This window comes from Tinamus guttatus, unplaced genomic scaffold (genome assembly GCF_059628265.1).
Source record: "Tinamus guttatus ecotype Peru unplaced genomic scaffold, ASM5962826v1 Tinamus_guttatus_pri_ptg000165l, whole genome shotgun sequence".
In the NCBI taxonomy this organism is placed as follows: Eukaryota; Metazoa; Chordata; class Aves; order Tinamiformes; family Tinamidae; genus Tinamus; species Tinamus guttatus.
The window spans coordinates 330293-343851 of NW_028288699.1; the positions used below are offsets into that span (position 1 = coordinate 330293).

The following is a 13559-nucleotide window of genomic DNA, read 5'->3' on the forward strand; positions in this document are numbered from 1 at the left end:
GCTTGGCGCGCTGCTAACGTCTCACCGCAATCCAGTGCGGGAGAGCGGTGGGCAGCAAAAGGCCAGCAGCTCCCGCCACCTCCCTCACCTTGGAACAGCAAGAGCAGGGAAATTTCAGTGTCCGGGAGAAAAAGGGCACTTGAAATCTGGGGTTCAGTATGGAAATAAACGGTGCCACAAGAAGCAAATCATTATCAGGAATTATTTGCATCATTGCGCTGTACCACTCATAGATTAAGACCAGTTTTACTAACCACTACACAGAGACAGAATAAAGACCTGCCATCGTTGTCTCCTTTCTAAGCCAAGGGATGAACATCCCTGCTTTCAAAGGACCCAGGTTCCATGTGCTAGTCTTTCTCAGACTACAGGCTTTGGAGGTGCCATCTAATGTGGAGGGAAAAAAAAAAAAAAAAAAAAAAGGTTTTCTCAAATAAATGCAGCTCATTACTGATTTTGAGCTGTGCAGGGTTAGTTAAGAGATCCAAGTCCCAGATATTGAACAGAGAAACAAATAACAAAGCTGCCTCTCAAATACTTCTTCCGCTAGAATTAGACAAATACACATTGTCACAGAGCAACAAATGGGCATGGGATTCTACTTATGAAAATAAATATAAGCCAAAAATAAATGCTTTTTTCCAGGATATACCAGAAACTGCCTCATCAAGCACGTGAAGAAAGCTCCTAAGACTTCTGGAAGGAAGGGAGGGAAAGGTGGGTCTCATTCTCTCCTGAAAACCATTTCTTCAATATTTTCACCTAAACACACAGATCAGAATTATGCAGAAGTGGCCCAACTCTCTAAAAGTGGAAAGAAAGAAACCTTAGTTCAGTCTTCTACATTTGCACTTTTAATCTTGCTTAAACAAGACTGAATTGAGCATAACTGCACTGAAGGTCTCCTTCCATACTGGCATATCAAATTTCAAGCCAACAGCTCTTTTATTTAAAATATGTTAGATAAAAAGGTAATATGCTCTCTGTAAGAGTTCCCTTGAGGTTAGAAGAACCAATAAATTAACTATTACCATATGTTTGGCTCCTTTTGGCAAAATTCAGTAACAAAACACTGCCAAACCTCTTCTGGCAAGAAATAATACTTGGTAGCTTATAGTACAACTTGGGGAAAAAAGGAAACTGGAAAGAAATCGAAAATTAATAGAAGAAACTATCCTAGTTACATCCTAATTAGCTGTATGTTGTTGAAAGAAAATTCTAACAAAGTCAGCTCTGTGGGTCTGATCCATAACAAGCAGCTGTTTTCTCAAAACAGACAACTATGTGAAATGCAAACTAATACTTCAGCTAGTACAGCAATGCAAATATTGTTTGCCTTTTTTCCCCTAACAGTGCCAGATATCTTTGATTTCTTTTGCAAAGAGAAGTTTTATAAAATTAGTATTCCCCAAGTGCATAGCTCTTATACCTATATCATTGAGAGCAGACTACTTCTGATCATTGTTAGCAATGGAGGATATACAATTCTGAACACTAAGAATATTACAAACTTTAAAAATTATAGTCAATTGTGGGGGAGATGTAGCTGGCCCCAGTCATACTATTCATATACCAAGACAAGCAGAACTTAGTCTGTAACATCACAGTTAAAAAAAAAAAAAAAAAAAGAAAAGAAAAAAGGGAAGAAAAAACCAAAACACTAATGCCTTTTCACTTATGAAAAAATATATATTTTATTTAATTTCATAATCACCCACAGCAAGGTACTTTAAATTCAGGATTATTTTCATTCCCAGTAACATGGATACAGCCTGTTCACCATGACTGCATGAACAGAAGAAACAGACAATTGACATTTCTGTTTTTCTGTAATCAATTGCACCATCCTATTAAATTCCAATTTTTATGTATATAAGTCGCTTGCTATTCAGCTTACAGTTCCACATATATATCTGTCATGGTATCGCATTAATTACATTAATGCAAATGTAATATTAACAAGTGCACTTACAGGTAAAAGTAATTGCAAAGTGCAGGATTATAATATAAGCTTCTGAAAGGCTTCTTTCAGAAGAAAAATATTTTTGCTGTTCTATAGATGTTTGCTTGCTCAGCCATTTGGGATTTTACTAATAATCTTCTCATTACTGTATTCATGTTCTCTTTTTTTTTTTTTAATTTCAAGTAAGGCAATTTCTATGAGGACTTGTCACTGAAATCAGAGACTTCATTACCCTGCGAAATATATCCACAGCTCGCAGTATTTAAGAGGGTTAAACAAAACGCAAACATTTAATGCAACATTAAGCATGTGAAATAAAAACCTGATTGCCTAAAGAAGGCATGCTATGCTGTTACCCTGGTGACAGGTTAAAAAAGGATTGCGAGCTGAATGGCTGTATGATATGAAATTAAAATGTTTCACATTGAACAACCCAAAATGAATTGGGAAAGGTTAGAGCAGAGGAGAGAGAAATCAATTCTCCAATGGCAATGGTGAATGGAAGTGAAGTCTGAATAGGATTTGCCAGTGGGGTGCAACAGCTGCCAAATATCCTGCAGCCAAAGAATTACAATAATACTGATGAAGTGTGCAAGAGCTTTTGGAATCATTGCAGGGAACAGAGAAATACTCCTGCAATAATGAGGCCATTCTGTGTCCCATCCCACTTTTGCAGTTGAATCAAAGGAAAAAGAAACGGTTGAAAATTGTAATACTCAATAACAAAGGTATAAATGAATTATCTCTCCCTTCAATCAATATCTTATATTTAACTACAGCCTTTGTGAAACATGAATGAAGCAAGCACATTAAAGAATGGACAAATCAAGACACATACATGTGAAAGTATGCAGACAATACTGTATGAGAGACGTTCTTCACATTATTTTTCCATTTCTCATTTCTACTGCAACAGCATCTAAAATAAGCTGAATACTACACAAACAGCAAGATGCAGCCCCAAGGAGTTTAAAGGCTATGGTCCTAATGCTCATGTCCATCTTTTTTTGTGTGTATGTGTTAATAGCCCTAAGTTGATAAAAACATGAATAGATCTTCTCAGGCAAATAGCCTCACATATTTACTGAGCTTAGAGTCCCCTCAAAGACAACAAAACTTTTCCCCTAAAAGAAAACACCTCTGGTCCAGCACAATTCATTTCTGTCCTTCAAAACTTCAAATAAAATACATAAATACCTTTAAAGTGCCTGAGAAGCAAGAAGCAATTAGCACACATTTTCTTAGCTCCTCTACGGCTTCACATACGCACTTTTTACACATAGAAAGATATTACAGTAGTAGTTGAGGAGTTCTAGGTCTGCATGACAAGAACTATTGGGATCAAAATGGATCGAAGCAAAGGAAAGAAAAATTTTGTGGGAGAGAGGAGCTCAGAAAAAGGTGGTCATGGAAAGCATGGATGAGAAAAGGGCCAGCTTCACAACTAAAACCAGCTAGGGATCTGAGACTGCACCAAAACATTCTCTTTTGTACACGGTGCAAATCCAGACTTCACATTAAGTGACCAGTTGCCCCAGAAGCTGGTTACTCCAGCAGAGCTCTTGGAGGCTCCAACTTTTCATACTGCTTCCTTTACTTAACTCCGAAGAAAGAACACGTGGATGTTCCTGCCGGCCCAGACCTTCCCTACAAAGGGCTGAGAGACAACAGGTTATGAAAAATTCCCCACATAGACCGTGTGGTTTCGCAGAATGGTGGATGTTGGAAGGGACCTCTAGAGATCATCTAGTCCAACCCTCCTGCTCCAGCAGGGACACCTAGAGCACGTAATGTACATTTCCAGAATGTTTATTTATGAATCATATGGAACAACAACTTAACTTGCAAGTTAGTATATAAATACCTTATACCACTTTATCAATTCTGATCCATTAATTTAACACAATCAAACAAAATATACAACACATACGTTCTGTAGCAACTGTCATAAATGCTACCTTGACAAGTTCCATTTCGATTTTTATATTTTACATACCCTTATTTCTAGTGGCTAAAACTGTGGCCTATTTTGTATATTTGCACCTAATTGCTTGTCCCGAGCACATATAATCCTCTTTCTACAATAATCAACTGAACACATATATAGGGCAGCTGGTTTAGTCATGATTAGGGAAGATTTAAAATATATACATACATATATATATTAGAAGAGGTCAAAAGTACACATAAATAACACTTAAAGAGACAGAAGAAGGGTGTCACAAGCAGAAGACCCCATCACAAAGATATCACAGAGAAAGGAGAACAGTTTCTTAGTATCTTGCTAGCCTACAGGGGGAAAAAATAGAGTGCAATAACGTTTTCAGTTACATAAATATATCAAGGGCTTTCAAAGGCATCACAGTAAATCATGAGAAGAACGCTTGACTTGTTGGCCAGGGGACGAGAACCACAAGGAGGAGGCGGTGCTGTTTTCATGAGCTGAGATGACTGCCTGGCTGCAAAGCCCAGGGATGAACAGAAGCCACAAGTGGGCTGGACTTCATCATCCAAATGAAAACAGGGGTTTTATTCTTTGTATTATGCTGGAGACGGTATCTGAAGGCTAATGTGAGGTATAAACATTTAGCTGTACGTACAATAACTGTTCATGTTATTGCCATAGTTCTAGGGAGGAAAAATTTACTAATGTATTTGATCCAATTCCGAGGTACCTACGACTGTGCAGCAAAAATAAGAACACTCCTTTCCCAAGTGGCATGTTTGGACAACTCTGGTCCATTCTCCCAACATTCTTCTCCTTTTTAAAATTAAGGCAAGGTGGAATTACTGTAACGGAGCCTCATTTCATGCTGCTGGAGAAGCCCCGGACACCCCCCACCGGGCAGCTGACCCTCCTTGCACGTGGGGAGACCTCGGGCGGGCAGGGAGCCGGCTCCTCCGCAGCCTCCAGCAGGACGGGTGCTGCTCCCAACTGCTCCCGCTGCCCTCAGCACACGGAGGCAGTGCCAGGCAGGGAGCTGAGCCCTCCTTAGGCATCACTTGGGCCAAAATACCCGCATCCCTCCAGCCAGGGCATGAGAGGTCGGGCATTCATGTGCTCCAGGACTGCATGAAACAAAAGCCTACATGATTTAGCTCTCTTTCCAGCTCTGCAGTTCACTAGTCATGCTATATCCTGGACACGTCCGAACTGTGAATTTTTCACAATTTTTAAACATTTTTAAACCCGCAAAAATTCGGCCAGACTATTTCAGAAACTCGGCAAGAATGAATTATTTGATGCTTTTTGACCAAAAGACAATTCAGCTGTTTCAGATTAAAACAAAGATGTTGCTTGTATTTTAACTGTAACTTCTCACTGCGGAAGGTGTTTCCACCCACTTTAAGTCTCCAAATACTTTATGAACATTGCTAAACAACTTTTTACAAGTGAATAGCACAGTAAACTAAGACCATTCTGTCTTTCGGTAAACTGAGGTGCAATCTAAACATGTAACTTCCCTAAGGTCCACAATTCGGAGTTTAATGCAGACCCTAATCCAGGTCTTCTACATTAAACGCGTGAGCAAGAAATCCCTTCAGTTATTTACTGGCAATATAAAACATTTTCCAGTGTGTTACTAGCTTTTTGCATGTAGCATCAGGTAATGCAGGCATGAAGCCTCCCTGTTTTTTTTCCAGGTCATAAATGATGAAAGGGTAAAACCCATCCAAAAATTAGGAAAATACGCTTAGCAGCCAATACAAGCAACGCATAGGAAGTGCTGTAGGCAATTGGGTTTAGAAGTATAAACATCACATTAGTAGACCCACGAGATAGCAAGATGTAGCCACACCTGGAGAGTCACTCTCCCATTCCCCTCCCAACCCACTAATGAAAACAACTCTGAGGCCAAACTGTGAAGATTCAATTGTACGACATCATTTTTGGTCTCAAAGGCTAACTACATCAAACAGACATGAAATAAGCTGGATCCACTTCAGCCAAAATATGTTTCCACTTGAAACAGGATTGAATTCTGTCTCGAAGACCTTGGCTTTTTACTAGATGCTGTAAATCTGTTCAGCAGCTGTGGGTGGCACCAGTTCCACAATGAACTGGACTATGGAAGCAGTAGGAAAAGTCCTAGGCAAAATAACTGAAAGCTGAACAATAAAACAATCATCAATCTTTCATAGCTGCTTCCTGCAGGAAACATATGCCCCTATTATCTCCATATCACAGTGAAATATCCACATTAGTATGTGGCTCGCATGACACCAAGCATTTTCATTAGCTAATTATCTTCAAAAAAATACAACAATCCTTTTCCCTGGTTTTAACCAGAGCACTGGTTAAGTAACAACCAGTTAAATTCAGAAACAAACCACAGAAAATGCTCTAATCCTGTGCCTAATACTAATGCTGTGTAGCAAAGGTGACTGTCTACATCTGTGTACCTGTCAGCACACCAACATCTCCAGCAGCTGCTCTCTCTTAAGAGTCAGTGATTTTGTCTCACAGGAGTGAGGCAGTGGAAACCCACCTGTGGGTGCTCTGCACAAATTACAACCCCAGGCCCTGGAACAGAGGAAAGGGGTTGCATCAGACTGAAATTTAGTGCAGTTGGGTGTTTCTCACCAGCAAGGCTACAGCTTATTGACCATGGCTTGCAGTAAGAGCGCTGCACTGGCTCCTGCAATATGAAATACATGTTTTCCACTCACAACACTGCAAATATCACCTCATGAGACCAGCAGTCACATAACTCTGTTCCCCAGGTCAGGCTGGGTTAAGACCTACCTCTGCATCCCTTTTCTGAGCCATCCTCTGCTCTCCCCTGCCCCCTTGCTATATATTCCCATTCTTTCTGCCTTTCCAGAATAACCTCACATTCCACCAACCTGACTAACCAAAATGATCTAGAAAAAATCCATTATTGACAGGTGCCTGGGCTAAATACAAGGCATTTGGGCAGAACCAGTGCAGAAAGCAACTACCTATGAAACCATGAGCACAAACTTGGGGGAAGAGGAGAAGCCAAGCAGAGGAGCAGGCTCAGACAGCAACTCCTTAACCTGGCTCAGCTGCATTTCATCTGACTGCAGCCTCAGTACCCTGATGCTAAAAGGTGGAGCTTCAGAGAGGATTTCCAAGTGCACTTCTATCTATCTCCCTAGAATAACAATCCTCAGCTTGGGCTGAATAAATCATGGGAAAAGAGAGAACTTGCCATACCCTGCAGTTGTGAAAGGCATGCATATTATACATATGGCTCCCAAAAGGGAAAAGAAAACAAACCAAAGACAAGCATATAACTCAAGTTCAGCAGAAAACTCCGTCTGCTTGGCAGCTGTGCCAAGTTTAGGAGAAATAATGAATGATTTCAAAATACTACTTTTCAGTGCAATTCTTCACACGAGACTTCATGATTGCTTTCTGTATATGTGGAAAAAAATGCTGTCAACATAAATAGTACCAGAGAACTGAAACTTACACAGGATCATCATGTCAATACAGCTTTCCAAACTATTAGAAGAAAGCTATGGCTCCACTTCAGAATGTGCAGTTTGTCTGATCTGCTCACATCCTCCAACAGGGATGCAAAATTCACACAGACTCTGCACTCCCAGTTCTCCCACAGGCACCTCAGATTACAACTGACTTTTGGGGTTTGTTGCCAGAAGCCCAAGTTCCTAATCTGCACTTTCTCTTTTACAAAATTTTTCAAACAGATTGCAATCTTACCAATAAACATGTGCTCTTATGGCCACCTTCCTGCTCCCCAGGCAGTATTCATGACATAGGACACCTTCAAAAAGAGTGAGATGTAGTTGAGATAAGTTAGGGATATGCTGCAAGGAACCCCTACAGGAATTTGTGTGCTCCATGGTCTTTAGTCCTCTCCGGATGGAGTCCACTAAGCTCTCTAAGGAGTGGTGAACACTCTCCAGGACTCTCTGTCCCTTGACTGTATTCTGGTTTATTTCTTTTGACTGTTTCCTCTCAAGGATCTTCACGATCTGAAGACAGAAGGGGTGGAAGGGAAGGGCCATTATCAGATTTATCATCAGAAGATACTTATCAATAAAACTTTCCGGTTTTACCTTGTCCTTACTTGGCCTCAGACATCATTGAGGCAAACAGACCTCATTACATATACATGGATTGAAATAAAGACCTATTCACTAAAAGCAAATATTGAGCACTTGGCCACTACTCACTTCACTTTATGAAAATTGTAAGGCTGAGCTTCTGAAAGATTCATTCCAAAACTGCGTATGTCAGGAGAGACAGAAAAGACCCTCCTTTGAAACTAAGTACACCCCACCACAGCCAGAGAAGGTGACCTTCCCTGTACTGGAAACATCTATTACTTCCACTTTTTAAGATCTGAAAGATCAGATCTTAATTTAGTCTTACCAAGCACACACTTCATGTTCCCAGGCTCTGCTGCCCTCTCTGCTCATGCTGGATCTGAGCAAGTTAAGCTAGAAGGACTTCAAAAATAAGACAATGTGTTTCAAAGCAGAAAGTGTATTTGTTGTCCTGACGCTTTACAAAGAAAGAGAAGAATGACAATGCCCAATAGCTTAATGCAGTACTCTGTTGACATATCTGCTACTTGGGTTAAAATAGTTGTATGCCTTTTCTATTAAGAAACAGAGATACCTAATACTAAAAGAAAATATTTGCATTAGAAAGAAAACATGAAAAGATTCTTCAACAATAAGACTCCTTTCTTCTCTTGTTTGCAAGAGTGTTTTACAGGCCAGTCAGTCAATTCCCAAATCATAGCAGGGAACAAAACAGGACTTTGAGAACCGCTATTCAAATCAACAGTGCCCATATCCTCACTCGAAGCACAAAGTAATCCCTAACTTCTCCGTAGCAGCACCAGACTACTCAACTTCCTATGCTGGCCAGTAAAAACTACAGAGCTGCTCTTCATTTTCCCCCTTCCATCTTTTAGCTGGGGACTGGTGGCCTTATACTGTCTGTTCTTCCCCTTATGCCACTTCCTATGAAGGATATAACTTGGGGAAGGAAATATAAAGGTGCTTTACACTCAATAGGTGCAAAAGGCAAGCAACGACAGCCCTACATATGCTACATATTACAAAGCTGTTATGCTTCCTCTAAGTGCCCTTTTTTTTTTTTTTAACACCATATGGTAGTATTTATCTTTGTGGGTACAAATAAAAATAAAGACTTCTTGAAACCACATTTGATTTATTCCTGACCACTGTAAAATAGTAATAGAATATACTGTCAAACCACTAGCATGGAATTTGAATAACGTTTACTCTGCAGTCTGATTTCTCTCACACACATCCCTGTATTAAAGAATTTAAGACAAGAAAAAAAAAAAATCATGTTGCAAATGCTACAAAATCCGCCATCCAAAAGGGTTCACAAATTATATCGTCCGAAATTGAACAATAATCAGAGCCAGAAGATGACAAAAGCTAGAAGCATCTTGGAGGAAAAAAAGCACTGTTTTCCAAAAAGCCAGTGGACAGCTTAAGTTTTTTGATGCAGACATACTACCAACAACAGTGGCACTAAAAAACATACTTAAAGCAAGGTGCTGACTCTCCAAGACTCTTGAAGAGTTTACAAAGCGGGAAGTGTTTTCAGAATTGGATCATAAACTATTAAGATTCCTCACCAAGGAAGCAAATTACTCATGAATTCACAATATTTTAAAGCTCTGTAGTTCAGTACTCATGCTACTGCAAAGTGCTTAGATCACTTCAAATGGGCACATGGAAAATTTGTGATGCTCTATTTATGGTTAGTTACTAATGTAGCAACATTTTGCATTAATGAAACTCCTGATGTGCATTAATTACTATGCTGGCTTGTAATGTTTTTATGTCTATTAGTTTGTTAATACTTAGAAGAAAAATAATCATGAATAACTTGCATGAATAGGGAAGTGCAAGCCACAGCTCATTTGAATTTAGAATAAACAGATTATATTAAGAAACCATGCAGCTTCCCACCAGTGCCTCTCGTGCATGAGAAGATGCCACTAAAAAATGCATCAGCACATCTGAGTTCCTAGAAATGAACTTACCTTTGAGTCCCTAGAAATCGCTGTGATCTCAGTTGTTCAGCCACGTACAAAGAAGCTGCTGTTGCTAGTAGCTCTCTTCTCTCAAGATCTGTCAACTTGTGTCCTAGTTTCCAAAAAGCAGTTAAAAAAAATTAGATACCACAGGCCAACACAGTGCTTACACAGACACAAACAGTAACAACCACCAGTGAAGACACTGTTTAGGCCTTACAGATGAAACCTACATTTTCCCCCTAAATTATGATGAGACGTAGCATAGCAGACGCTCTGAGTTGCAGAGTTTAAATTGCTTGTTTTCATACAGACCAGCCCTACTGTTAACACTAGTATTTCTGTTAAAAACAATTTGACAAGTGAAGGAAAAAAAATTAAATGATGCCACAGCATCTTGTTTTCGTTAGTGAAATGTCACTGGTTGACATATTGTGCCTCATGCTGGTAAGGAATCCATCTGTACATTAGAACTTATTCAAAATATATGGCAGCCTTCCTCAGTACTTTCCTTGCAAAGGCTACAGATAGTCCAAGCAAAAGGGATAATACAACAATATAATCTGTAAAATATATAGGAATGAAAGTACTTCCCAGCCAAGGTCACTTAGAGTCATTTGTAACTAATGATTTCAAGTCACACTTGGCACTTTCTAAGCAGAAAAACGGCACGAACACCATGCTTGAAGTACCTAACAATTTAAAGACAGGCAAAGTAATAAAGGTTTGGTCAAAACACACAAAGTAGGTTGATAGGAGATAAGATTTTTTCCTAGCCTGGTCTTGCTTGGGATGGTCAGAGTCAATCAGAAATGCAGTAGTTCACTTAGCAGGCTAAAACACAGAAGGTATTTACAGAACTTCAGTTTCCCCGTTTTTAGGTCAGAAATAAAATGGACAAAGATTTGGCATAAGCAGCTCACAAATAGGTGGACAAGCCGGATATCACCACAGAAGTAGGAGGTTGCAAACCGACATTATAGAAAGCAAAGGGCAAGTAAATCAGTCAACAACTTCCAGCAATAGGAATGATGATGTATTAACAGGAGAAGAAATGCAAAGATGAACTGTGATAGACACCAAAGAGAGGCAAACTTTATGCTTAGGAGAAGCATTAGGTGCTGATAAAAGCAGAGAAAGTAGAACATATTATAGGTGTTTCAAAAGTCAGATAATACAATAATTAAAAAGATAATACAATAAGTAAAAAAGGATGAAGACGATAAAGATTCGGCTGAACTTAGTTACAAACACAGCTCTCAAAGTGCTTTACGCAGCTGCGGGCTGCATTAGCAGACCTTTGTGAGCATGTTTCCCCCCCAGAATTGCCATTTATGGCAGGCAGAGACTTCACAAAGGGATGAGAGAAGTGCAGAAGGTTCACAAAGCTGGGTTCCCCTGAGCAGCTCTGCACAGTGCTTCAGGTCATGCAGTAAAGAAGCTGTCGCACTTTTCTTCACAAATCTCCACTCTCTCATAGTCTCAGTGCTGCTGTGTGCAATGGCAACTCCCTGGTGCTGAGCATTAATTACTAGCAACTTCTTGCTGTTATAATATCCTCATCTCGGAATGGAGATCTCTGAAAATGATCCGAGTCAGCATTGCACAAGTTACAACTTGAGAAATGCATTTAGGGCTGTTATAATCGTTTGTCCGGGCCCATCAAATATGGATAGATAAATATATTGCTTCGAGTCCACCTTGGCAACACCATCGTGATGATGGAAACACCCTCATCACAGTTCCAGCTAACAATACAAAGGAGCTGTAACTGGCCCAAAAATGTAAATTTAAAGAGAAAAAAAAAATCTGCATCAATTTATTTTTATTTAGTCCATATTAATATATGTTGGCTAAAAATTACTGCAGCTTCCTCTGTCCAATGTTTATTATTTCTTTATCTGCCTCCAAATGGAAACACTTTAACATATACATGCAGAAATACAACTCTTGAAACACTGAGAAACTAGCCTAAAAAACAAACTTGATCTTTGTTTTGCCAGTTACTGAAACAGCTAACTGGAAAATTAAAGAACTCTAAATTTCTATTTTGTTTAGATATACATGAGCATTGTATAATTATATAACGCAAGGAGCATTAACTCCGTCTCTGAAGTGTGCCACTTCTCCAGTTGTTTGTATTCCATCCATGATCTTCATCTTGGATGAAATCAATAACTGCATTTAATCTTGCTGTACTGCAAAAACTCTTTTCTCTCACTATCATGAATTAAAAAACAAACTCCAAACAGTGAACAAAGGCCAATAAGTTGAAACAGGTTAACAACCAAGAGTTACATTTACCTCTTCATTATCAAAGACATGGAAAAAAGTTTGTCTGCATTGTATTTGTTGCTATTTGCATTAGATTTGACAAATAGAAAAACAGCCCTAACTGCAGTGTCCAATGTGAGCAACTTGTATTTATTTTCCTAAGTCACGCAGAGAGCCTGGAGCACACAAAAACTCGTGTTGGTCTTAGGCTCCTTGGCAATGAATTTGCCATCATACAACTGAACATCCCTAGTGTAACTTTGGAGACATATCTCAAAAGTCCGATTAAAGGCTTCCCAAAGTAGGCAGTTCACATTTAGACAACACTGCTGTCAAAACTGCCTCAGTTTTTTGAAATCCACTCCTCCTCTCTTTGCCTTCTGCTCTTCTCCTATGCTGAGTACGCTTTTAAACATTTTTTAAATTTCAGTTACAGTACTAACTTAGAAACTATACAGATGCCCTCAATAATTATACTTTTGCTTAATATCAAGTACTCGATATCAAGCATTTTACGTTTCAATCTACCCCTCAGGACTTCAACTGTATGTCTTGAGATATATGGGAATACTCATTGTAATAACAACACAGCCTTGGGTGTTCACCCTGCAGGAGAGCACTCTGAAAGCCACCTCTGGGGTGTTTTTTCCAGGTGTTGCCTTGATAGGAAGTGCAATGAGTGAGCTGCAAAGGATCCTCAGCGTCCAAAGTGGCAAATTCAACCACTGCCCTTTCCTACCCTCATTGGTGCACATTACGGACCCCAGCCTGCACAGAGATTTCATCTGCACCACAAAACGTGCATCAGTTCCCAAACATCTTTACCAAAACTGGGATCTACTTATGCACACTCAGTGCCTTTACTGAGCTGAACTATATAACGTGAACATAAAACAAAGGTAATGGCTATCAAGTTAAGTCACAGGGAAAGTACTGGAAGCCCTGTTACTCACATTACTTAAGACTAGACTGTATATATCTATGACAATTAAATGGTAGAATCCTGAACAGGAAAGGAAGACAAGGAAGAAGTATTTCTTTCTCATTTCCCTGATGTTATGATTGCTTAAATCAATATTATCCCAGTACCCCCCAAGCTGAGTCAAAAAAGTTCATACAATTACTTTACATAACCAACTTCAAATTAAATTACATAAAAGGTCATTTTTCTCATAACAAGCTAATTTGCATTTTGTCCTAGAAATGTGTTTCCTACTATCAATTATGGAAGGAAAAAAAATACCACCAAGTGTTTATGTTTTTGTGCCCAGGCCTGTTACTTAATACTCAGTAAGTGACTATTT

General features: G+C 39.4%; 1 protein-coding gene across 1 annotated transcript in view; it reads right to left on the reverse strand.

Annotated features, from left to right (window-relative positions):
• Positions 1 to 13559, reverse strand: part of PCCA (propionyl-CoA carboxylase subunit alpha) — a 242509-nt gene that overhangs the window by 99552 nt on the left and 129398 nt on the right. The window contains exon 18 of the mRNA XM_088522787.1: positions 9991 to 10093. Coding sequence (XP_088378913.1) covers positions 9991 to 10093 — 103 coding nt within the window. The remainder of the gene's footprint in view (positions 1 to 9990; positions 10094 to 13559) is intronic.